The 26540-nt window shown below is 42.1% G+C and overlaps 1 protein-coding gene across 1 annotated transcript in view; it reads left to right on the top strand.

The window, feature by feature from the left end:
• ryr3 (ryanodine receptor 3) overlaps positions 1-26540 on the top strand; it is a gene marked incomplete at its 5' end in the record, with an annotated part of 124643 nt that overhangs the window by 31470 nt on the left and 66633 nt on the right. Inside the window, 23 exon segments of the mRNA XM_079643761.1 lie at positions 1078-1152; positions 2472-2628; positions 4452-4616; positions 6477-6598; positions 6717-6897; positions 8665-8800; positions 13000-13095; positions 13238-13356; positions 13860-13993; positions 14080-14321; positions 15327-15519; positions 16396-16612; positions 17190-17294; positions 21274-21377; positions 21830-21913; positions 22009-22168; positions 22348-22492; positions 22859-23064; positions 23972-24146; positions 25157-25365; positions 25772-25935; positions 26059-26107; positions 26211-26371. Coding sequence (XP_079499887.1) covers positions 1078-1152; positions 2472-2628; positions 4452-4616; positions 6477-6598; positions 6717-6897; positions 8665-8800; positions 13000-13095; positions 13238-13356; positions 13860-13993; positions 14080-14321; positions 15327-15519; positions 16396-16612; positions 17190-17294; positions 21274-21377; positions 21830-21913; positions 22009-22168; positions 22348-22492; positions 22859-23064; positions 23972-24146; positions 25157-25365; positions 25772-25935; positions 26059-26107; positions 26211-26371 — 3399 coding nt within the window.

Here is a 26540-nt window from a genome sequence, read left to right as displayed (position 1 = left end):
TTGTTTGCCATCTTAAAGGATGTTGTTTCACAGCTGACCTCTTTGCATTACCTTCCAGAATCAGTATAACAAAAAAGCAGAAAGATCAACCACAAACAATGAGAAATGTCAAGTATGTACACATCAATTCAATTCAATCTTTATTTCAGACTCAAGGTCCATATCACATACAAAATGACAAGATAGACATCAATAAATAAGATTAAAAACTAAAATACAAAACAAGCAGATAAAAAAACATAAAATCAGTCCAATCACAGCTATCCACACATGCTCACTGTCTGTAGAGGCTGTTGCGCCAATGTCTCCAAATCATGGAAGAGAACCGATTAGAACTCTTCACAGGGTCAATTCAAATTGAGATAACATGATTGTCAGAGTCTTCTAGGTGAAAGATGAATTTGTACATTACATTTCTTAAAAACATCCTTTTGTGGATTTAGAAAATGATTTTATTGATTTAAAAAATAGTTATATGTATTGATTTAAATTGACATGCATCCGCTAAGAAAAATAGCCCGTTGTTACTGTTGGAACTAGTGTAGCAACGGCAGGAACTGCTTCGATAGTGTTTTTGAGGAGCTTTTTGATTACAGATTTGAAAACATCGTTGCTTGCTTAATTCAGCACAATTCATTATGTCAACCCTTGGAAAGTATCTAGATATCCCTGCCCTAATGCCAAAGTAACTGCCAACTCCCCTCTCCTGCAGGGGGGCGTGGTCAGTTGCAGCTCACAGAATCAGCCCCCTGCAAAAACAGGGCTGGAAAGAGCAAATAGAGCGAAATGAGGCATGGCTAAAATGCAGGATCTGTTTGGTATTTTGAAAAAAATAAAATATGTATACTTTATATAGGTATGGCCCTACAATATATGTTTCAAATATAGCATGATAGGTCGACTCTAAGATACACTGACATAAATGTTTGAGCAGTGAGACTTCACCAACATCACGGGTATATTCCCTGTGTGTATCTGTAGCAGTAGCAGGGAAAGCCCTCGCACTATTTGATTCCCTGTGTAACTTGAAAAGCTCGTAAATAATAGAAACTGCTTCTCATGTCTTTGTGCTCTCAGGATAGTCAACTATGAAGCGGGGAAGGGAGCGTCAAGGGCTCGCTCTCTTTGGAGACTGGAGCCTCTCAGGATCAGGTAATATACACACAGTGAAGAACATGAGCTGGGAATATAACACAAAGCTCTGACATATTTCTCTCAGAAATGCATGGAGGAGTTGTCTCATTTGATGTGATTCCTTCATGAAGAATACATAGAATCACGGCTTTATGTGCAAATGTGACAGCTTCTCTTGCGGGGTATACATAAAACCCACCTCCCTCTACTTTGAACTGTCACTACTAATTAGTTGGCAAAGCCCTTTAGAAGGTGCGGCTCTGTTTACGATCCCTTTCAATCTACTCCTCTTCACCCTTCCTCTTCTTCCTCTCTGTAACTAACCACCCACGCTGTTTTCCCTCCACACACATCTCCTGCCAGCTCTCCCTGAGACTGCCTGTCAGTGTGTTCACTTTGAAACGGTGCAGGTGCATTCATTAGGGCACATGTTGTCCTTTTCGGCTTAGAGAGGAATTTTTATCAGTGTTTTCTACACTTGCACTTACCATATAGAGAGCGTTTGAGCTTGACTGACAGTAAACAAATATAAACGTTATCTATCTCTTAAGTTGACGTGTTTATTCCACTTGCATATTGGTTTTTACAAAGTTGTCAAACTATTTTAATTGGGTGATTTAATCTACCACACAGTCTAGGCCAGGGGTGGGAAACTCCTGGGCCACAGCATTATGGTTGCACTCAAAGGGATTTAAGACTATATAAATATATAATGTATATAAAATAATGTATTATAATTCATAATGTCCTCTGCATTGGATTATTATCGGATAGGTTAATAAGTTAATAATGAACTACGTCTGAAAGCAGAAGTCTACGGCAAATAATAGCAAGTCTCTTCAGTGCGCATGTCACAAAACAAGATGCATTGTGGGACATGTAGTTTATGGGCAACGTGCCTCTGTAAAGTGGCATGTAACCGTATAATAACATATTATATTCTTTGCATGCTCTTGCGGGGCCACATTAAATGAAGTTGCGGGCCTTGAGTTTGACACCCCTGGTCTAGGCTATACAGAATGAGTTATTCCTGTCAACATGTAAATAAAAACATGTCAGTGGTGTCTTTTATCATGAATTCACAAAGTCAGGATTTATGATTTTTTAAGTTCAACAAGCTAAGGTGAAGCCTTGGTGGCTTTTTGACCTTATAACTCTCTGGAGTTCTTGGAATAGTTTGGATAACTCAAGTCAGACGCATCTATCTCTGGAATATAATTCTACAAATAACAAATACTGCTTTCATATAATACTATGGAAAAGCTTCACACTTTTCATAACAGCCCGACAATCCAGTGTTGTATCCAAAGTGCATGACCCCAGTTCTCTGTGTTCAGCTGGAGCGGCAGCCACATCCGCTTCGGTCAGGCCTTCAGACTCCGCCACCTCGCGACCGGTCATTACCTGGCCATGACGGAGGACCCCGGACTGGTCCTGCAGGACAGGGAGCGGTCCGACACCACGGCCACTTCCTTCTGCTTCAGGCCCTCCAAGGTCAGTGGCCCATATAGACATAATGAATCATTCTCTTATCACAAGTATACTGTAGCTCTGATGTGCCGTTTTGAGTCAGGCAGCTACGCCATCTGAAAGCTGCCCTGGTGTTGATGTAAATAAATGTTTGTTGTCAACTAGCCTCATTAAAAAGAAGACTCAAAATATCTCCTCCTCTCTCTGCTTCATCAAAGGCTCCCGAGACGGTCTGTAAGCTCTTAATGAGCTCATGGCCACAGTACATTGACCTTTTCACAGCTGCTGAGTAGACAACACTGTAAACGTTCATGCTGTGGACTGACCTAAAAGCAACTGGCTGGGATGCAGCTATTTTCAATTATGGAGTTAAGAGGAATCTATCTTCCCCAATACAGTGATAAGATTATAATATTAGGGGATTTCAAAATACCTACTTTACATTCTATGATTTGCTTTTCCTTGTTAATTCATCTCAATTAGCCAGCCTTTGTATTTATTGCACTCTCTGTTTTGAACTCTCTGAGGCATTTGCATTTCTCTGCTTTTAATAGAATGTGTTCTAAAAATAGTCTCACTGACAAAAAACAACGTGTGAAAGGAAGCAGATGGCTTACTGGAAATTCAAATGTGTGTTTTAGTGATTTTTCAGCGAGGTGGTTATGATGTTGTTTAGATTAAGCAGTTAAAAACAGGAGTCTCACTTTTTGTTATTATTTCTTCCTCTCCCATTTTGGTCACGTGGTTTTGATTCCTTCTCTTGTTTTAAAGCTTCACAATGCAATCAGGTAAACTGTGTGTTCTTTCAAAATAAGAGCTGATCACTGTAGATCCCAATACAATAAACACATGTCTTCATGTGTGAATCCTCCCTCAGTAGCCTGTGTAGAATCAGAGTCAGAAACAGATGTATTGCCAGTATTGACTTGTCGTGGTGCAGACATAAAATATAAAACAAGAAATCGAATATAAAAAAAAAATCTTTAAGGACAGCGTAATAAAATATAGTTAAATAGCAATAAAATAAAGCAGTCATTTACATGGAAATAGAATGCTGTGAATGAATTATAGGATATAAAATATGAAATATGAAACAAGAAATATGTGCAGTAAGCAGTATGAACATTGTGTGCATTAATGTAATGCATATAGAGACTACGTTGTGGTTGAGGTAAGTGTCAGTGGGGGGGGGCCTTGTTTAAGAGGCCGGTAGCGGAGGGGAAGAAACTGTTCAGGTGGCGAGAGGTGTTGGTCCTGATGGAGCGCAGCCTCCTGCCAGAGGGGAGGGGGGTGAACAGTTTGTGCCAAGGAGGGAGGGGTCGGCCACTATCTTCCCTGCCCGCAGAAAGGGCTACAGCCACGTAAACAGTTCAATGCCACGAGTCACCTTCACAGAGGACCATTGTGTCCCTGCAGAGATCCTTTTATCTGCAAAAGGTTCAATATGGAATCCTCCGAGTGCTGTCCAATTTGGAGGCTTTCATTTGCCCTCAGTAATGACTCTTTCCTGCAGGCAATTCTGGATTAAGTAGGATTCATGCTTCTTCTACAAATATATATGGATATATAAACTCTCTTATTTCTCAACTTCTTCTACCTTTCACTCTTCCTAAAAAAGTCTGCAATGTTGAACACTGGCATTAATATGTTCCCCGCTACTTGCTGTCGTTTTCAATCAGCCGCATCGCTCCATCTCTGCTGAGCGGAAATGTAGCAGAGCTAATGATGCCGCAGCAATCTGCTGGCAGGCCAATGAATGCACTGTCTCTCAACCTGCCTCTGCTTCTAATCTCAATACATCTCAATTTGTCATATTTACATGTGCGTGTGTTTGGTAATGTGTACAGGAAAAAGGCGAGGTGGGCCCAAAGAGAGACATCGATGGCATGGGGGTGCCGGAGATCAAGTACGGAGACTCTGTGTGCTTCGTCATGCACGTAGCGACGGGACTGTGGCTGTCCTACCTGGCGCCTGATGCCAAATCATCTCGCCTGGGACCCCTGAAAAGAAGGGTAAACAGGAAAACATTACATTACACATCGCTGAAAATCTGGATCTTAAACTTTACTGAATTATTCCCATGAACATGAAGAAGACTTTCCATTCAACCATTAGAAGCAATGCTATTTTAAATGCAGGACTGTTTATTTAAAAGGTGTATACAGTATGTCTGTGTGGTTATTAAGATGAAAGCACATTCCTGTAGAAAAGGGTCTTGTGTTTTTCCGCTATAGTTCACTGTTTAACGGTTGATCAATTGAATGTTTACTATCAATAAGCTTTCTTTGTTGTGCAGTTATCTACATTCACTGCTCAAAGTTTATGAATAACCAACAACGCTTAAAAGGGTTGGGCTATAACTCCACAGTAACGCTACATTGACTTTTAGTGGGATTGTTTAGTGATAAAATGTTCCTATCAAAATGAAGCACCGTCTAGTTTCAGAATTGAAGGATGAATAAGTTAAACATTTCAGAGACAAAATAATAGGATAAAACAATCCAACTTCCCTCAGTCATTATATATTAAGCATCTTTCATTTCACCATAATCAGTTTGCAGTGTAGTGATGTGTATTATAACTATCGGAAAAATACTACCGGTAGTTTAATAGCAGTATAGAAACATGTTGCAGGCTGAACATACCTATAGAGTGAAAGTGGCTGGTGCATAATTATAAACCAATTATTGCACTGTTGCATAGCGATACAAATGACTGTATATATATTTGGTGTCTGTGTTTACCGTGAGATCCTGAATGCCTGCCATAGCTCGCCTGCAGCACCTCGGAGCACCGTGTGCACAGTAGCAAATCACACCTTATCAAACCGCTGGCTCGTAAGGCTATTTAAACTCCCGGGCAAATATTTATTTTCTACTCTATTTAAAATCATCGTCTGCCCTGGATACTCTTGACACAACCCCTCTCCCCTCACACTCACCCGTGATGTGCAACCCATTTAAAAAGTGATAATGTGCCACGCTAAGGTAACAGTTGCTTTTGGACGAGACACGGGGGGATTAGGGAGGCGCATGAACGCTGCTCATTGGCGGCAGTGCCTCCTGGGACATCAAACGCCTCCTCATGCCGGTGCCAGGGAGTCCCTGCAGTTTGGCAGGAGACCAATGCACCTGATCTGTAGGAGGTGATGGTCAGCCTACACTTGAGACCCCCAACCCTAACTCCTCTTCTTAATTATGCTGCTTAATTACAGTGAGTCAGGTTTCCCTGAGCAGTAGTGATATAAACCCAACCTGTTTCAGGAGACTCTCCCTTCATGCATTACATACTTAAAGGGGGGAGTCAGCATTCTGGAAAAGGTTGTTGATATTTGAACTCAACAGCGAAAGAAACCCCCCCCGCCCCCTTCAGTTTTATAGCATTCCTGCTGGTCCTCAACAAGTTATAAAAGGCAATGAATTCTATTTGAAGGTCAATAACATATTATAAATAATCTAATAATTATTGAATGTATGAAGGTGTCTCAAATCAATCGTTTAATAGTCTTAAATATTTTCCACATCGAAAGTAGGATGTGATTAATTACGCTTTCTAACATTGCCTTTCAGAATCTCCCACAAATGTGTATAAATATTGAAATATTTACCAAATGTCTGTCGCATTAACGTCACCCAGATAAGGATGGCGGAACAAACTATGCAGCTACATTTTGATTGCATGCTTAATGCAAATGTAATTGGTTTGTTTTCCATTTCTCACAGCTGTTCAAACGCCCATGTTTTAGTAACAAAATATGAAGTATGTGAGTTGAAAAGACATTTACTGATGCCTGGGTGTTTCGTTGCTGTATAAATGTGATGGTCCTCGTGTGTGGATGAAATGCTTATGTGTGTGTGTTTGTGTTTGCCCAGGCCTGCCTGCACTCTGAGGGCCACATGGACGACGGGCTCATTCTCCAGCGCTGTCAGCATGAGGAGTCTCGTGCTGCTCGCATCATCCGCAACAGCACATTCCTCTTCGCCAACTTTATCAAGTAATGGCTTCATCACAAACCCTTCCATGTCTGTCACACAACACGACAAAAGAAAGGCACACAATGTGCACAACAGCTTATTTCTTGTTCTTTCGTCCATCCTGTGTTTTTCCTCCAGGGCTTTGGACAGCATTGCGGAGGGCGAGTCCAAGGCGGTTGCGGGATATGTTGAAGAGGTGCTGCAGACGCTCAACGACCTGATCGAGTATTTCAAACAGCCCGATTCAGAGCTGGAGCACGAGGAGAAGCAGTGTCTCCTCCGTTCACTCATCAAACGCCAAGACCTCTTCAAAGATGAGGTGAGAGTGGGAGATGTGGAGACTCCAACTTCTTAATAAGAAGCTCTAACAAAATGCTGATTGTGCTGATGACTCCTTGGTAAACCAAATGATACATATTTAATCTAAATGGATGTATTCGATAGATCTATCAAGATGACATTTAAGACAATATGTATATTCTTGTGTGTCAGATATTTTGAATGCTGTTATGTGTAAACATACATAGCAATACACTTGATTCGGTTCTGCTTCTAAACAGTATAACACACTGCAGTTTTTATATATAATATTCTCATATATTCATTGTGTTAAGTTTTTTAGTTTCTTTTTGAATATTTAAGTTGGTGTCCATACTTTTTTTTATGCTAATTCGTTTTTTAAGATATTTTTATATATTGTTGACCTTCTCTTGCATCTTATTTTCTTATGTTTATGTTTCCACCATCATACACCAAAGAAAATTCCTTGTATGCAGCGTTTCCGCCAGGGGGGCGTCTTGCCGTCATTTGACGCCCTTATTCGATAAATACGTCAAAACAAATAAATAATTAGAGAAAATCGAGAGTTTTTATCGCTTGAAATGACGAAAACGAAAAAGGACAAGGACCTCCCTCTGTTGGAGGGGCAAAGGAGTCTGGTGGGATTCTTTTCGCCGCCAGCAAAGCGTGTTTCATGTGACGGAAAGTGTACTGCCGGCGAGCCTTGATGGGGGGTGCTAGTGGAGCACACGCGTGAAATACGAGCGCCGGAGCCTCGCAGCGGCGAAACTGAGGCGAAACTGAGGCTCCGTAGTAAACTGTGGTGAAATGAAGAGCTGTTTAGGACCCGAAACAGCCGGCCCTTCTTAGTGAGCCGAGCCAAATGATCCGGCTCACTAAAAAGAGCCGGAATTCCCATCACTAATACGTAAAGAGATAGTAACGATAAGGGACAGCTCAATTCAAAATTCAAGTCACGTGACACAACGTGACGTCACACGACCTCCCCCCCCGCTCTCGGGGTGGACGCCCTCTCAGCCCTGGTCTGGCGGAAACACTGCTTGTGTGTGTAATGGCGAATTTCCACTGCAGCGGGTAGCCCCGTTTAAGCGTCCTTAATCGTCCTCAAGCGGCCAGGCTAGTTTTTGGTGGCCTTTCCATATAGCGTAGCACCGGCTAGCGGGTACTTTTTCCCTCTTTTTCCGGCCCCATAAAATCGTGGTTCCATCAGGCCAGGGCCAGGGCTGAACTAGTGACGTCAACACTCTCGACTGCTGATTGGTCAGAGAGAATCGTCACAAGATCGCGCGCGAGATCATCCCTAGCGTCGCATATATATTTAAAAGCAAGCTTTCAGCATTTTTATACACAGCATTTTTGTAAACGGAGCAGCTACAAAAAAGGCAACGTCAAAGACAAGCACACAGTGGTCGACCGAGGAGGTGACGACGTTCCTACATCTCATTGGCCAAAAAAAAAGCCGATCGCCCCGCCTACACTGCGTTGCTACCCCAGGTCCTAAACTGTAATGGAAATGCGCCACGGCCTCGGACGGCCAGCGAGGCAGCCCGAGGCCTGAGCGAGGACGCTTAGGGACGCTTAAACGGGGCTACCCCGCTGCAGTGGAAATGTGCCATAAATGAACTTGGCAATGAACTTGATTCTGATAAAAAATTCATTTAACCCCATTGAGTGAAGTTTAAGAAATAGTATTCCACATCTTCTTACAAATAGGAATATAATTTGTGTGTAATAATTTGAATCACAAATGAATCATGCCATCATTCCTGGATTTCTTTAATTTTAGGGCATGCTGTCCCTCCTGTCTAAATGCATTGACCGGATGAACCTGTACAACAGCGCTGCCCACTTTGCAGAGGTGGCTGGGGAGAAGGCCGGAACAGCGTGGAAGGACATCCTCAATCTCCTCTATGAACTCCTGGGTAAGCCTGCTGAGTGATCAATCTCATGAAATATCCACATCTTCTGACAGCTGACGACCCTGGGCAGAGAGGCAGTATTAATCTTCCCTCAGTGTCTTCACCGAATCCTCCCCTTCCCCTTCACACTTCACACTTCTTATCACGCCTGTGTTCGCATTTCCTTTTGCCCATGCCACATCTGTAGTTCACAGCTGGTGACATTCATATGTAACTATTTGGGACAAGGGAATGGAGAGAAAAGTAAAAGCAGAATGCCTCTTGTATACTTCTTTGATCATTTAGGCTGCTTTTCATTTAGGTCACATTGTTCTCTGAGATCAGTCTGGGGGTGCAGTATTAAACGTTGAGCTGCATATCTGAAAAAAAATGATGGCATCATTAACAAAATGCTCGCCTTCAGAGGTTCTGGCATTATCCCCTGAATTGACCCTGAGAAAGTTTTATTTTGAAAACTTTATTGTTTGTTTTGCTGTCATTGGAGCTTTCGCATCAACAGCTTCCCCTCGGCTCACCTTGACTGCCCTTATATTCATCACCTCCCCAGCATGTACTCTCACATGCACACACAGTAAACACACACGCTAAAGAACCCACAAATACACTCCTCTGAGTGCTCTCCAGCCCTTTCCTGCGGAGGGGTCACCCCCAAGGATGCGAAGGCAGTCTGGTGAAGCAGGTTTTGCATGATGAATGATGTTTTCCCTGACCTTTTTCTCCTTTCCATTCTAACTCTGAAATTCTGCTTTTAAAGGAATACACACACAGCTTTTTAATGCAGGTCAAAAAGCAGTTGGTCATTTATAGTTGGTAAATAACTCTACTCATATTTGCTGCCACTCTGCTTGACAATAGTGCATGAGATAGATACACTGTGAAAAATAAGTCCTGTTTTCCCTCCAGTGCTGCCATGTTGTTGTGCAAGATTCCATTGAGCGTGAATAACGAAAACAACCAATAATAGCCGAGGAGTCTCTAACAAGGTCTCAGTCACTGCTAAACACTGATCAAACTGTCAAGCTAAATTCTGTTGCTGTTTTGTAAAATGAAAGAGTTTGTGGCAAGGGCACCACATAGGAAAGAGTGGAGCCAAAACAAGCACTAGTCTAGTCAAAGTAGGAAATGTTCTAGAGGTGAGAAATAGACAATGCAGTAACATCATCTTAATCAAAATAAGATATCAGTGTTTCCCAAATAATTTGATTCTATTTGTGGGGGCACCGCCACCGCACCACCGGCAAGAAAAGCCAAAGGCCCCTTAACCTATTCGGGTGGCCCACGCATCCACCGCCCCCTCAAATAACAAAATACATGCGAGTTCATGGCTACTGTAGCAGACAATGTTCTTGTTGCTCTGTGTTGCATTGTTAATGAGTGAGACACACTGGAGTTGATCATCTGTGGGGTTTATTCTCCCGAGAATATAATTTACAATTCAGGGATTTAGCATAGGCTTTATTCCAAAGCAATTTACAATGACCAATTACAGGGATGTTCTCCCTGGAGTAACCGAGGGCTAAGTGCCTTACTCAAGGGCACACTAGTGGTGGTGTTCCAGGCGGGATTTGAACTTGCAACCTTCCAATCATCAGCCCACCTCACTATCCATTAGACCAGTTTTTTTTTTTACCAAGGCACACCTTAAAATATTTCTCGACCCCAAGGCACACCAACTTCTCATAGATTTAAAAAACACTTCAGAGCTTAAACTACAAACAATAAATACACCATCAACTGTTTTTCAAATGTGTATTTAATTTAATAGAACATTTTATAGAACAAATAATCAAATATAGGTTATCCTAAAAACCATATAATCCATCATATAATGACAAGAACCAGACCAAAAAACATCAACACCATTTCTTAGTATGATGAATGAAATATTATAAACAGGCTTACTAAGTATAGGCTCTTTACTTTGGCTGTTAATAGTAGGCTTACCTGTGTTAAAACAAGAATACAGGTCATTTTCATTCCAACTCTCCTTCTGAGTTAGTATTTTACATTTGGATTTCAAAAGAGGTAGGCCTATGATAACTTAAAATGAATAATAACGTAATAATAATTATAAAAGACTAATCAGTTCAAACAGCAAGACAAAAATAAAACTATGATAGGCACATGTTAGTGCGACACGTGCCTGCTTTTGGGAGAATAGTCTCTTTATGCGCGGGGGGGGGGAGTAGTGGACAGCGCCACGCTCCACTGACAGCCGGGGGCGGGTCTTGCTTTTGACATATGCGAGTGACCGCCAGCTCGCACAAGTAGGAGGTTGGAAAGTTGAAACTGTAAAAGCACGTTGATGGCACTCTGAGAGGGATGGATACTTGTGTCTCACAAGCAGCCAAAAGATATCCAGAAGTAGTTCACCGTGCTTCCGTTTCAGGGAGCGGTCCATAGCTCTGCGAGTTCATCCCTGAGCTTTGCTGTTTAAACTAGTGGCTGATATTAATGAGAGAGGATGAAACGGATCCCACAGCCAATCAAAGTCTTCATTCTCCTCCAGCACTCTCACTCTCATTACTCTTGTAATATTTTGGCACGAGGATAAAAAGCTGCTCTGCACGCCGTAAACAATGACGGCTGATGTAAGTCCTGAGAATTTAAGCAGTCAGTATGAGGCTATATTCAATTTAATATTTCTAAATCTGAGCAATATATATGCTTTATTAGCTTATCAGCTCCATTTTACATGTAAATAAGATAAAGTTTATATGAAGTGAAGTTTATTAAGTGAGAAAATAATGTGGAACATCAAAAGATTATACGGCCCAACTGGACAGTGCTCACCAATGGTAGGATCTGTTTGTGGCGGACGATCTTTTAAAGCCACAAATGAATCAATGTATGGGAAACACTGGATTTCACAATCAGTAAATGACACTGTGTTAGAGACGCCTCCGCTGTGATTGGCGGTTTGGATTTGCACAGCAGAATCTTGCAAATGCTTTCAGGAGCAATGGTGGGAGAGGAAGAAACATGCCAGAAGACTCTTGTATCACATACTTAATGCATGATGATTATTTGAGTAAACTTTGACAAAGGATTTCTTTCAATAAGAGAATGGTTGTATATCATGCCAGGAAATGCTCTTCACTACTTTTAGCACATATGAAAAAACTCATTACATCCGTTTTTTGCCAAGTCTTAGGAATGAGATGTTGCTGTCTGCTTCAGGTAAACCTCTATATCTCATTGTGCATTATGAGGCTTTATAGGAGCTGTGCGTCACTGCAGCAAGGTCAGGCGATATCCACAGGAGGACAGAAACTACGATTTTCAGGTGTCACGATACAAGTATGCATTAAAGTACACTGTGTGTAGCTATGTATAAGGAATGAATAGCAGATAATGGAAGTCTTTAAAATACTTCATCTCGTAGCTTAAGATTCCCGCACACTGACACAAATCATCGAGGATGCTGCAAAACGTGATGAAAGATCTTAATGAGATGGGACTCGAACCACAAACCCTTTCTCAATTGTGATTCTCCTCATTGAAATGTTGCCACGTTTATTATAACTAAAGTATTAAAATTGGTTAATGGTCATTTAGTGGTGGCTTTTTTTTGTATCCCTTTATATAGTTTATGCTAATGTTACCATTATTCAAAGTCTATCTGTGTAGCCTCAGGGTCTCCTCTCTGTCTATGACTTTTTTTAATTTCACATTCACATAATCACAGTGAACATCCCTGCCCGTGCCTCATGGTGTGGCTCTATCCATGTGAACAATAGCTATCCTGAAAAGAAAGGATTCGAAGAGATTAGACCCCCATCAGTATTCCTTGGGCACAAAGTGCTGTTAAACAGTTTCACAGGCATTAATCTGTCTAGTGTCCCTGAATCCTGATGGGGAAGAATGTGACAGTCAAGTCATAAGGAGACTCCTTAATGTCACCTCCTTGACAGAGAAAGGACACAAGGGAATACACCTCAACCTTTTTGGAGAAAAAAGAACGCCTTACTTCCTTTCAAACGAGGCTTCAAAATATAAATCCCAAGAAGATGTCATTATGGGGAGGTGTCAGTTTTGTCACATCTCATGAATTTTAATATCTACATCTTGTGACACATTTGTATTAAAAGTTGTAACATCCACTTTTCCACAAGTCAGCTGCTTGGATCAATTGAATTAACGTCTTTACTAAACCGTATATGTACTTTTATTAAACCTTCTGCAAACTTGTCTTGGTTTAGCCGCACTGATCCGTGGGAACAGGAACAACTGCACCCAATTCTCCCGCAACTTGGACTGGTTGGTGAGCAAACTGGAGAGACTGGAATCTTCATCAGGTATTATGGGAAACTTTGTATTTATTTTGAAATTTGGAAAAAGCCTAAACCCTTATGAGCATTATACTGATGCAGAGATGTGGTCAGTACACTTTATATATTTGCTCTGATAATGACACACATGTTCTGTCTGACCTCTCAGGGATCCTGGAAGTCCTCCACTGTATCCTGGTGGAAAGTCCAGAGGCTCTGAACATCATTCAGAGAGGTCACATTAAATCCATAATCTCTCTGCTTTACAAGAATGGACGCAACTACAAGGTAGGCGGAAAAATGACAATTCCAGCAGCCTGACAGTGAGTCTGTGAAGCTCATAACACGACAGAAAAGCACAAGATGAAACTGCACACCTCGTTTAATCCAGAAAGAAGGGAGCCAGCTTTAAAATACAGATATACAAAGCAGCCTGGTGACCAAGTAGAAAAAGGACATGTTGACTGCTATCAACGTTCTTGTGTTACTGACATTCTTACCATGTTTATATGCAGTGTTTATATGTCACAGTACATTTGACCAGGCATGAAACGACATCCTTGTAAACGAACAACAGCTGTCATTTCACGAGTGTTAGGTAGACGTCCATGGTCATGTTGACTTGAGGGTTCTTTATGAAATATGCACTACAAGCATTGCCACAAAAGAATCGGACTGATCGACTGACCATTAAACTGAAAAGCAAGGTGCAGATGTTGTGCAACACTTTTATGAAACAACAGAGAGCAATAAAATGGCTGAGTTTTCCCTCCACCTTTCCTCTCTTTTAGATTCTGGATGTCCTCTGTTCCCTCTGTGTTTGTAACGGGGTTGCAGTGAGAGCCAATCAGAATCTGATCTGTGACAACCTGCTTCCCAAGAGAGACCTGCTGCTTCAAACTCGCCTCGTCAATGATGTTCAGAGGTGACGGTCAAACTTTCCATTCAAGGCGTCATGATTCACGACTACAATGACTTCTATTCTTCATCTTTCTCTCTAATCTCCTCCAGTATGAGGCCGAACATCTTCCTGGGTGTGGCTGAAGGTTCAGCTCAGTATAAGAAGTGGTATTTTGAGCTGGTGATCGACCAGGTGGACCACTTTGTAACCGGAGAGCCGACCCACCTGAGAGTGGGCTGGGCCAACACCAAAGGCTACGCTCCGTACCCCGGGGGAGGAGAGGGGTGGGGCGGCAACGGTGCTGGAGACGACCTGTACTCCTACAGCTTTGATGGACTTCACCTCTGGTCAGGTAGGCATCTTTATATAAGACCTGCAGCAACACCTGCTAGTTTGTTATGAGATAGAAGCCTATGGGGAGACACAAAAATCTCACTGTTCATCTGCAGCCACGTTTAAAAGGTATTTTTGTTTTGCCTTCTTGGAGTATGCAAGGTGTGAACACACTGTCTACTTCACTTTCAAGTTTAGCTCCTCAAGTGAGTTTTTGGTAACACAAAAAGAAAGTATTTTTGTAAAGAAAAATGCAAACTCTTTTTTTAGGTCATTAAACCATTGAATTGTATCATTTGAAATGTTAAGTGTTTTTTTTTAAGTTTTAAAGTGTTTCCTACGTGGAGAGTGACATATCATTGAACTATACCCAAAACTGTTTGCTGTTGCTTTTGAAAAACAAAAACAAATTTGAATCATTGCAGCAAATGATACCAAGAACTGGTGTGCAAAAAGAGCTGTTGTGGATTTGGAAGGACTTTGCCTCGACAGATTTCTTTGTCTGTGAATAATTCAGCAGCCTGCTGTCCACTCTCTTGGTTGCTCCTTCATTCTCTACAAAGTAAAGGACAAAGTCACAGCTCTTACGGTGATATCAAATTAAAACCTCAATCTTTGGCTTGTCTTTTAAAAGTCCCTCAGGGAAGGTCTAACATCTTTAAGTTGTACTTGTGTAAAAACGATGCAAAGGTGAATACCAGCAAATCACAGATATGAAAGTATACCAAAAAATAACTCTTCTGGTGCTTCAGGGCTCCAAAGCCTTGAATACCTCTCTTCTCTGCTCTCACCCTAAAAGCGTAACACCTACTTCAGTTCACCCCCCCCTTCCAAATCTACTAAAAGTCCCATCACTTTTTCATTTCCACCTTTTTTAAGCACTCATCCCCATCTCTCCCCCTCTCTGCTCAACTCCCCCCCCCCCCCCCCCCCCCCGCCCATCATCCTGCCCTACTTTCGCAATGACTTTGCTGCTGATACATCCATCCATCTTCTCTCTCTTTCTTTGCCTGATGTTGTCTAGGCCGAATCCCCAGGGCCGTGGCCTCCATTAACCAGCACCTGCTGAACTCAGACGACGTGGTGAGCTGCTGTCTGGATCTGGGCGCTCCCAGCATGTCCTTCAGGATCAACGGGCAGCCTGTCCAGGGCATGTTCGAAGACTTCAACACCGACGGCTTCTTCTTCCCCGTCGTCAGCTTCTCTGCAGGTGTCAAGTAAGGCTCCGCATTTATAATTCGGTAAAGAGATGACAAAGCAATCCCAAAAGAAGGGCTTGTTTTTTAAACTCGAGATTGAATTACAGCTTGGCAGACTATGACAACTTACTTACTTTTAAATGGAAGATTACTGGGTTGGCCTTTTGTCAGGGATTAACAAAAGAAATACACAACACTTTTCTTAAAATCCACAATCTTCTTAAAACTGTCATCTTATTATTACTAGTTGAAACCAAGTACAGAACAAATGTGTTGGAATAAGATTTATGAAAAAGGTTTGCGGGTTCTTAAAAAGTATTAAAAGTTGATAAATCAATTTAGCGAAAATGAAGGCTATTAAAAAGTATTAAACGGCATTTTCCAAGGTATTACATTTTGTAGCTTGTTTTCAATAAGTATATAAATTGTCCAAAGAGGTTGTATTCTACAGTGTGCCTGAATGTAATCATTGCGTAGGTGTGTAGTGTGATTCTGTGGAGTTTATTTATGGCATCCCGTTGGATCTGACGTCATCTGAACAGGACATCGCACGCTCACTGCTTGATAGCGCAAAGGTCCGTTTACGCCGGTTGTTAAACAACATCGTTATGGGGAAATGCAAGTCTGCGTCCAAATGGTTGGAAGATAAGGAGGAAGGACAATCAATACTGTCTGTAGTCAATGTGAGGTAAAGTGTGTCGCCAAGGTAACCGGTTAAAACTCAAAGTGGCGATGAGGTCTTAAAATGTATGGAAAGGGTCTTAAAAAAGGTCTTAAGAGGGATTACATTTGACTTCAGGATTCCTGCATACACCCTGTGCATGGAGAAGTTACAGTAAGAGTGAGAATATGATCAGATAATGTCCTGCAATGTTTTGTAACTTCTCCTCTCAGGGTCCGTTTCCTGTTGGGTGGACGTCACGGAGATTTCAAGTTCCTGCCGCCCGCTGGTTACTCCCCCTGCTACGAGGCGCTGCTGCCCAAAGAGAAGATGCATGTGGAGCCTGTGAAGGACTACAAGAGGGACCATGACGGGGTCCGTGACCTGCTGGGGACCACCAAGTTCCTCTCTCAGGCCTCCTTCATCCCCACTCCTGTTGACACCAGCCAGGTGAGAATAGTACCCTTCTTGACATCCATCTTTACTTTACATATTAAAAACATGGTTAGACGTTTTCATTTTGTTAAGTTTTTCTGAACATGACAGAACATGAAATTGTGTTTATTATTTTTATTGTTATTTATTATTTGGAGTATAGAGAGATTCTTTAGTGTTTTCAATGTTTTGAGAACAACTCTAGATGACTGAATTAACCTTGATCTCACAAAACAGTTGAAATATTTTACCCACACTTCTGCTGGTCTGAGGCTTTTTTAAAGGACTTTTTGTAAAGAAAAAACATCTTATTTGATTTTAAAACCTTTAGGTGTTTCACGAATCTCATACAATGTTAATTTAGCTTAGTGTTGGAGACCTGTTATATTATATTCAGTTCTGCAGAGCCCCCTGAAACCTCTCCAAGACGTGATACCTCGATAAAACAAAGCCAGAATAATCTATAAATTCCTACAATCCACAGGAATCTGAACAATGGCATAGTCAGGCACTTATTTTGTTCTATGTTTTTGGCCTAATTTCATCTTTTGACCATCCAAGCTTACCATCTGTTCCCCTCCTCTCTCTGCAGATTGTTCTTCCCCCTCACCTGGACAACGTCCGGGACAAGCTGGCAGAAAACATCCACGAGCTGTGGGGGATGAACAAGATTGAACTGGGCTGGACCTATGGCAAGGTAAAGCTGCTATCCTTCATCACATTCTACACACATAAACACCCTGGGTATATTTGGAAAGGGCAAGGCAAGGCAAGGCAATTTATTTGTATAGCACAATTCATACAGTGATGCAATTCAAAGTGCTTTACAGGATCAAACAGAGAAAACACAATACATTGAGAAGAAATAGAAAACACACAAAATAGGCTGGGTGACAAAGGTCTTCTTGTGCCCTCTGCAGTAGGGTGCATGTTAATGGCTCATTAACTCTAATGTCTATGTCCTTCTTATAAGGTACATGACAGCAGGTAGGGTCTGACTGCTGCTCCAGTTTATTGAAAAACAAGAATGAACATTGTGTACTCAGATAGTCAAAGGGAAATTACTCACTGTGAAGAAAAAGAAGATCAGAGTTCAGTTTAGCTAACAATGACATTGTCATCAGTTTGGATTAGGAGGGATTATAGCAAACACAGAAAGAAAGTGTCTTTATCATACTGTAGCTATTTGATCAAAAACACCTGGTTTCCATCAAAGGTGCTGCTTCGTTTGAACCAACTTTCTCCTGGATATTATATCCCCACTAATATTAAAGGACACCTATCATGCTATATTTAAATGATATATTGTAGGGCCATACCTATATGAGGTTTATTTATACGTTTCTGTTTTCAAAATACCAAACAGATCATGCATTTTAGCCATGCCTCATTTCGCTCTATTTGCTGTTCTCCAGCCCTGTTTTTGCTGGGGGCTGATTCTGTGAGCTGCAGCTGACCACGCCCCCCCTGCAGGAGAGGGGAGCGTGCTCTGATCACGTCAGAAGAGGGGGAGAAAAATAGATCTCCGTCCTCCGTGTTTTATTATATTATTATATAGAGTCGTTATTCATTTGTTTTAAAGCTCAATAAATAACAAAGAAGACCTTAACCGGCATTTTTCTAATTTGGTCCGGAAGATTTAAACTTTAACGGACATGTTGACAGGCGAAAGAAAATCTAACTGAAACTCTGCCGCACGGTCCCCTCGTCCCTTGGAAGAGGCGGAGAGGTGGGTGTTTGTCATCTGCTGGTGGACTACCGGAGAGATTTAGAGTGCTTGCCTCGACGGTGAGGGATTGCATTGAATTACAGCAACGGGAGCAAACGCTTGCCTTGGGGAGGGAGAAAAAGAGCCACAGCGGAGAATAAACAGAAGGGCAACCATGCGCGGGAAGTCTTCTTTGCTGCTTTTGTGGCAGGAGTACAGCGCCACTTACAGGCCTGGCATATGTACTACAGCGTCTCCAGCGCTTTCGAGCGGCAATGGCCGGCCGTGGCCCAACCCCACATTCCCCTGATAGGTGGAGAGTTGGCCCAATAGCCGTAGCGCCACCGTCCTGACGTCAGGACAGTGTTCAAATCTGGATCAGTCTGTATCAGATCCGTTGCAGCCCCTTTTTTAGAGATTTGGGTATGGAGGAAAATAGAGAGGGTTGTGTTTTCTGACACTTGGTGAGTTCCCTGGAACACCGGGGACACATATTCATGTATACAAGACGTTGCATGATAGGTCCCCTTTAAGGTATCAGTGCTTCTTGATGTGTATAAGAAACACGTTTGCACACTTGGTGGAGGAGTGTAAAAGCTCTACTCCACTAAAAACTATAGTCGAAGTTGGAGAAAAATATTCAAACGAGTTGAAAATTATTTAATTATTAAAGGACCCATGTCATGCTTTTCCGGTTATTACCCGTCCCCTTGTGTGTTATGTAGCTTTTTATGCATGTTAACGGTCTGCAGAGTCACAAACCCTCAAAGTACAGCGAGTAAAACTCTAACACAGAAAAGACCTGTCTATGCTGCCCCAGAACGCCTCATTGCCTCAATCCTCAAAGGGCGGAGCAGCGAGCCCCGCAACGTCCCGTCAACACGGCACCCAGACCCCACGCAGCATTCTCGTCTGTTTGTCATTGCTGGTGTCATTTTCTGGTTGCTAACGCCATTGTAACACATAATCACTGATGTTCCGCTGTAACGGTGGTGGACTCATCAGAACAGAGTGGGCGAGCTGACCAATCAGAGCACAGTGGGCTCACAGGGAGGGGGGGGGGGGGGGGGGGGGCAGGAGCTCCAACAAGCCGTTTAGGACAGAGTGAATACACAGAGATGCTGTATGAGAAACCAATGTGAGTTTGGGAAATTGAACAATGTAAATCTATTCTAGTAGACCTCAACAATGGATATATGATCAGTAGAAATGGCCATGACGTGTGACCTTTAACTACAACATAATAAACCTCCAGCCCTTTTTGAATCTATAATGTAATTAAAGAACCTAAGAAAGGACCAAAACAAGCGAGTTTTGGTAACTGAACTAGTTTATACGTTCTAGCATGCAGTTAGAAGTCAGAACGCACACGCTGCCTCTTGGTGGTTATCACAGAATCATTTCCCTCCACAGCGGCCGTTTAACAAATGTAATGAATGTCTAATCTTCCAAGCACATGCCATCCACATTAATTAGGACTGGGAGAAGGCTCCACTCAGGGGGCAGCCTCAGGTCTTATGCTTTATTAAGGAAAACATTTAGGTCCAAACGGATGCTTAGTATTTTATTTAGCTGTAACAAGCCTCAAAGAGACTCCAAGATGGAAGCCTTTATGGACCAGCAGCAGCTATTTGGCAAGCAGGATGATAATAAAGTTGGATGGCTTTTTTATTGTTTGATATAAGGGTGCTTTGCCTTACTGGGTATCGCTTAGACCTCTGTTGCACCTCAGTTTTATTAAACCTTTAAATATCACAAGAATAAAGAGTCACTGGCAGCGCTTATTAAGAGTCTGCAGCAGAGCATTTCTTAGTGAACTGAATCACTGACAGCTGAACATCTTGCTTCTCTTACTCTTTTCTCTGAGCTGGTTTAGGCTTGTTTCTGCTTCAGTCACAAAGTGGCACCTGAGGCTCAAGTTACTCAGAGTGGAAAACAAGCAAAATGCATCTGCAACATTGACTGCACATACATTGGGCTATAGTCAAGTTTTGGGTTATTTTCTGAACACTGAGCCACGCTTAAACATAAACATGACGTGTTGCTATAGCAACGTTTGTTGTTTACTGCGGTACTTATAGATTTATAGATAGAGAGATAGATAGATAGTTATAGATAGATAGATAGAGAGAGATAGATAGATAGTTATAGATAAATCAATAGATATAGATAGATAGATAGATAGAGAGATAGATAGATAGTTATACATAGAGAGAGAGAGAGAGATAGATAGTTATAGATACAGTAGATAGAGAGATAGATAGATAGATTTTATTGACTGATAGTGAGAGATATAGTTATAGATAGATAGAGACAGTGGTGTAGTGGGCGTTGGACGCGGGGGTACGCCGTACCCCCACTTATTTGAAGCATGATTTCTTTTTTAAATAGTCTAATACATCTAAAATCATTGCCAGTGTTATCAGTTGCAACTAGTGTGTGTTTGTTGTAATAATGACGAAAACATAATAGGCAGATTTCACAGTAATTATAATAAAAACATAGCTCAAGCATTTATGCAACTTGATTTGAAGCGTGTGTGTGTGAGGGGCAGAACTGTGTGTGTAGGGTGACCAGGTGTCCCGCACTGTGCGGGACTGCACACACAGCATTTTTATTATTTGTCCCGCGTCCCACACATTGAGACTATGTCGCGCATTTGAGTGATAGTCGCGCAGAAATGCCGGATCGGTTCGCTGACAGCCGGCACCGCCCTTTATTATTATATTGTCTAAACGGCATCATGTAAGTTGCGCTGACAGGCGACACAGAGGTCCCCCAAGCCCCCCCCTGTTGACAGTTCACGAGCGCGTCCATAGTGTCTCCCGTCCACCCAACACCCCGTCCACCCAGTAAAAACATCCCCACTACACCACTGGATAGAGAGAGAGAGATTGATAGAGAAAGAGAGGGAGATAGCGATAGCGATATTTTATACTGCATACAGTAATGACTGCTTTCTCCTCAGGTCCGTGATGACAACAAGAGGCAGCACCCATGCCTTGTTGATTTCGGAAAGCTGCCTGAAACTGAAAGGAACTACAACGTGCAGATGTCTAGTGAAACACTTAAGTAAGGCCGGGCAGTTTGCTAAATAATCCAATTAGTTTATTCATGGGAAAGCCTGTGCTCCTTGCTGAATGCAGCGCGGGAGCAGTTTAAGGCCCAGATTAAAGCAGTGCTTGTAATGACTTGCATCTCTTGAGTGAATTCCAGTATCGATCTTCAAGGAAGCTTTGAGCCAACTTCTGACTCATCTCAGTGTAAAACAAAACGTGTCCCTCTGCTCAATAAAGCCGAGTCAAATGCTCAATATCTGCCATTTATCCTCACAACAACATCCGGCCGTACATAGTGTAGCTATTGATCAACAAGGATTTCACTGTATGGCTAATGAGCAGTGTAACAAATGAAGCACTCAGGATTCTGCTGGTGTCAGGAGGAAACATCGAACAGTGTAATGGGGCTTGAGTATTTGCATCAGTTTATATATATTTAGTTTTAATTGTCTCTTTTACTCTCAGGACCCTGTTGGCTCTTGGCTGCCATGTTGCTCAGGCTTTTGCGAACGCTGAGGACGATCTGAAGAAAGTCAAACTTCCCAAAGAGTAAGTTAGCAATACTTTGTGATGCTGATATCACTAATAATCATTTTATGAAGAAGAAGATGAAATGCTGAAGCACTCTTGTCTTTCCTCTAAAGCTACATAATGTCTAACGGATATAAGCCTGCGCCACAGGACCTCTCTGACGTGAAACTGAATGCAGGTCAGGAGGTTCTGGTTGATAAACTGGCTGAGAATGCTCACAACGTGTGGGCCAAAGACAGAATTAAACAAGGATGGACCTATGGCATCCAGCAGGTAACAGTCATTCATCTTTACATTTAAAAAGGACAAGGCAGAACCTTTGTATTTCAATTACAGTAAAGTAATAAAGGTATTTCTTTGGGAGACACTTTTATTTGTGATCTTTGTTTGTCCTTACATACTTCTTGCTCGGTTCCTCTATTGTGTTGACATATTTTCCTTGTTTGTTTCAGGATTTAAAGAGCAGGCGTAATCCTCGCTTGGTGCCGTACGCTTTACTGGACGAGCGCACGAAGAAATCTAACAGAGACAGTTTGAGAGAGGCTATCAGGACTATGGTTGGATATGGATATGACATCGACCCCCCAGACCAGGAGGGTAAGAAAATGTTGTTCAAATGTTTTCTGTAAGCACGACTGTGTTTTAGCTAACATTTTAAGCAGAATTGATGTGAAGAATTAGTTCCAAATCCTACAGCACTTAACATGCAACTCAAGTGTCAACTCAAACGGGAGCATAGTATTCGTAGTTGGCAAAACATTTTTTTATTAAAACGAATATGGAAATGGTTTTAATTAGTGTTACAAAGATATACGGTCAATCTTGTCCAGCCAACATATTATTTCATTTCTTTGAAGACAGTGCTGCCATTAAGCTTCATATCTTTTATATTGTGTCAGTTCTTATTTAACGTACCTAATAATAAAGTAAAAGTCTACATTTCCATGCCTCTCACATCTCTAGCTCTCCACACGCTGGATGATCAGAACATCGAGACCATCCGCTTCTTCCGTGTGGAGCAGACGTACGCCTTGAAGACGGGGAAGTGGTACTTTGAGTTTGAGGCGCTGAGTGGAGGAGACATGAGGGTGGGCTGGGCCAGACCCGGCTGCAGGCCCGATGTGGAGCTGGGGACGGACGACCAGGCCTTCGTGTTCGATGGATACAGGGTAAACGAGCTCTGATAGGACACTTTATACCTTTTTAACTTCAGCAGCAACCATCATTTATCCATCATTGCTTTAATATGGCTGTACCAGTGATATGTTCAATCAGGAGAGACGGTTTTGATGTAAGAATACATATTTATTGCCAGGAATACACAAATGAATGTCATGGAGTTTTGGCGATCAGGCCCCATTGTGCAGGAAGTATCATTCGGGAGGGGAGAACCGATCCGATGAAACCCCCCGGGGTCTAGACACTGGTGGTTGTGAATGGATAGTTGGGTTCGGTCTGAAGGGGAGGGGCTTAGCTTGACCCTGGATTCAGAGGGACAGGAGGTGAAAAGGGGTGGAGGAGGGTTGCGTCGAGTCACCTGAAATGACAGCTGTCAGAGGGGAGAGTAGATTTAAAAGGGTTAGCAGAGCGCTATGATAGGCTTGTGAGATTAGAGCGAAGTGATTGGTTAAGCTAGGGAGTGACGCCCCCGATCACTTATTGAGAGGAGAGAGAGTAGTAACATAGCGTAGTAAATGAATGAGTAAGAAGGTCTTCCTGGTTGAACTTGTGCTGAGCTTCATAAGGGAAGATGACTGGCCTGGTAACAAGTTATTTGAGTTTTAAAGGACTTAATAACACTTTTGATTAAAATTAAATTCTGTGGATTGTGAAATATTGATAATAAATCAGTATGTTTGGAGGCACATTTTAAACCTTTGTGGGGGAAAGTAATTGTGCAGTGTCAAAACATACATTGTAAATCGTAATCTTTGCTTTTGCTATTGAGAAAAATCTTAAATTGAGCTGTCACACCTTAATATTTGGCAGCTACAGTAGCATCTGTTGGATTACAATATTTGACGAGGTCATAAAATACGCTGTAAAAAACATAAAGCTTTCTCGTTTTTTCTGAAGGGTCGTCGAATGCACGCAGGAAGCCGCTACTTTGGACAACCTTGGAAAACGGGCGACGTGGTCGGTTGCATGATCAACATGGAGGACAAATCCATGATTTTCACCCTGAACGGAGAGCTCCTGATCACCGGCAAGGGCTCTGAGCTCTGCTTCACCGACTTTGAGACGGAGGACGGTGAGGGCTCCATATTCCAGTGAACTTTAGAGAGGAAATTATTCAGTTATTCCGTCTGTGTTTCCTCCGCAGTATCTCTAGAGGTAGGACTGGGTTTGTTTGGCATTAAACAGAAAATGCTAATCATGTTGGAATTTAATGATGTCCATTGTGGCTTTGGCCAATGACTAAATCCACCATCCTTTAGAAAAAGACAGAGAGAAGTAAAGTAAGGTAATTCAACTAATTGTTATGGTTGATGCACTGATGCATTCTACTGTATGCACAATAAAAAACTATGCTTACATGACTGATATATATTACAAAAGCCTTTTTAAGGGCCAAATCCTTGTAGAATAGTGTTAGTAGTTGAAATATATTTATTGAAGTAGCAATAGACATGTTTCTTCTTCTACTTTCTTTGCTTAGCAGGCTCAATTGAAGCCAAGAAGCCAGTATGTGGTATGCAGTATGTGCGGTGTTGCCAACTTGTTATCAATGAACGAAGTTAGCACTGGCCGAAAAAGTTGCCAGATGACACTATACTTTATGTTCTTTTATATGATTGAGATGTCATCACACATCTGCATAACGTTTAGGGGTTGTGTCGGTGGCAGTGAGGGACAGCCTCCCTATGCACGACTCAAAAGGAAAGGGGGAGACCTCAGGCTGTTGGCAGGAGAGCCGTGGACTGTAAGTCCTCTGAGCAGCGTTGGGCATGAGGGAAAGTTGAACAGTTGTCTTTTGACACTTTGATCAATTCCACTTTTTCCCGAGGTATTTTTCTCCAAGGTTTTATAAAACACCTGACTAATTAAATGTTATTCTTGAGGGGAAGGGAGACGGAGTGAGAACATCAGTCAGGGTAGGAAAAAAGTCTGATTAACTTTTTAATGAAATGTGCAAAGAAAGGTGTCCAACTTTGTAAAAGAAAAGAACCTTTTTATTTTGAAGGGATAGCATGACTGAATTATGTTTCATACTTAGACCGATATTGACTTGACCACCAATGTCTCCTGCCTCTCCTCCAGGTTTCATCCCTGTGTGCAGTATGGGCATCGGACAGGTGGGACACATGAACCTGGGAAAGGACGCCAGCTCTTTCAAGTACTACACCATGTGTGGACTCCAGGAGGGCTTCGAGCCCTTTGGTGTGAACATGAACAGAGCCATCACCATGTGGTTCAGCAAGCGCCTTCCTACCTTTGTCAACATACCCAAAGAACACCAGCATATTGAGGTGATTACACATTTACATTAGTATTGTTAGGAGTGTCCTGTTTTGTTTGTTGCAACAGAGATTCTCATTCAGATATTGGTGTTCTTCTGGAGGGAACTTTGGGATTTTAGCATTTGCAGAACTTTTACATGCACAAAAACCTATATAACACACCACAGGAAAGGGGAACCCCCCACAATAGGACCCCTTTAAACCCTGGTTGTTGTGGGTATAGTGCATGCTCTGTCACCACTTGGAAATGGGCAATCATTATAAACAGGGCCAGACTTCAGCCAGTTCTCTAACTTTCTCCATGCATACCAACATGGCTATATTGAACAGTGCTGCTGGAGTTGATGGACCTATTGAAGATCCACACTTCTTTGGAGATTCATTCACTCTCTCCCTCTGATTCATAACTCCTCAGGTGACGAGGATCGACGGGACAGTAGACAGCCCTCCCTGCCTCAAGGTCACCCACAAGACGTTCGGCACGCAGAACAGCAACAGTGACATGACCTACTGCAGACTGAGCATGCCTGTGGACTTCTACTCTGCAGACAAGATACTGGACGATTCTCTGAAACTCAGGTCATTTTCACAGCATTGAAAAATATACAAATGTTTATGTCGGATTGATTCATTAGACGATTTAGTGCAATATACAAAATACTCTTTGTTGTTCTTATAACTTGTAAATATGTTTTTTTTCAGCCATCTTCCAAAAGAAGATGGAACTGTTGACTTTGGAAGCATCACAACTGTAAATACAATTCTCAAAAATACAAGTCTAGAAATATTGTTTATTGATGACTACCCTTTTTTTTGCTCTTTGTAATTTATGTTTTTTTTTTTTTTAATGGCAGTACTACCACTCAGTGAGAGTGTTTGCCGGACAGGACCCCGCCTCAATTTGGGTGGGCTGGGTCACACCAGACTATCATTTCTATAGCAAGAACTTCGGCCTCAACAAGATGCGGAGAGTCACCGTCACCCTGGGAGACGAGAGAGGGCGGGTACATGAGAGGCAAGCTCACTTTTATTTGAATATCTGGATTTTATAGGACATCATAAAAGTGTTATGTAGATGGGGAAGTCAGCAGCTTTACTGGGTTCTCTAAGGAAATTAAGGAGTTTCTAGGAATACCAGATATGTGCCAGCATACAGTAATTTAGGGAAGGTCGTGCAGTAAGTG

The sequence above is a fragment of the Notothenia rossii genome (assembly GCF_949606895.1).
Source record: "Notothenia rossii genome assembly, chromosome: 8".
Lineage (NCBI taxonomy): Eukaryota > Metazoa > Chordata > Actinopteri > Perciformes > Nototheniidae > Notothenia > Notothenia rossii.
The sequence above is the reverse complement of the archived record's forward strand: the minus strand, read 5'-3'. Positions and strand labels throughout refer to the sequence as shown.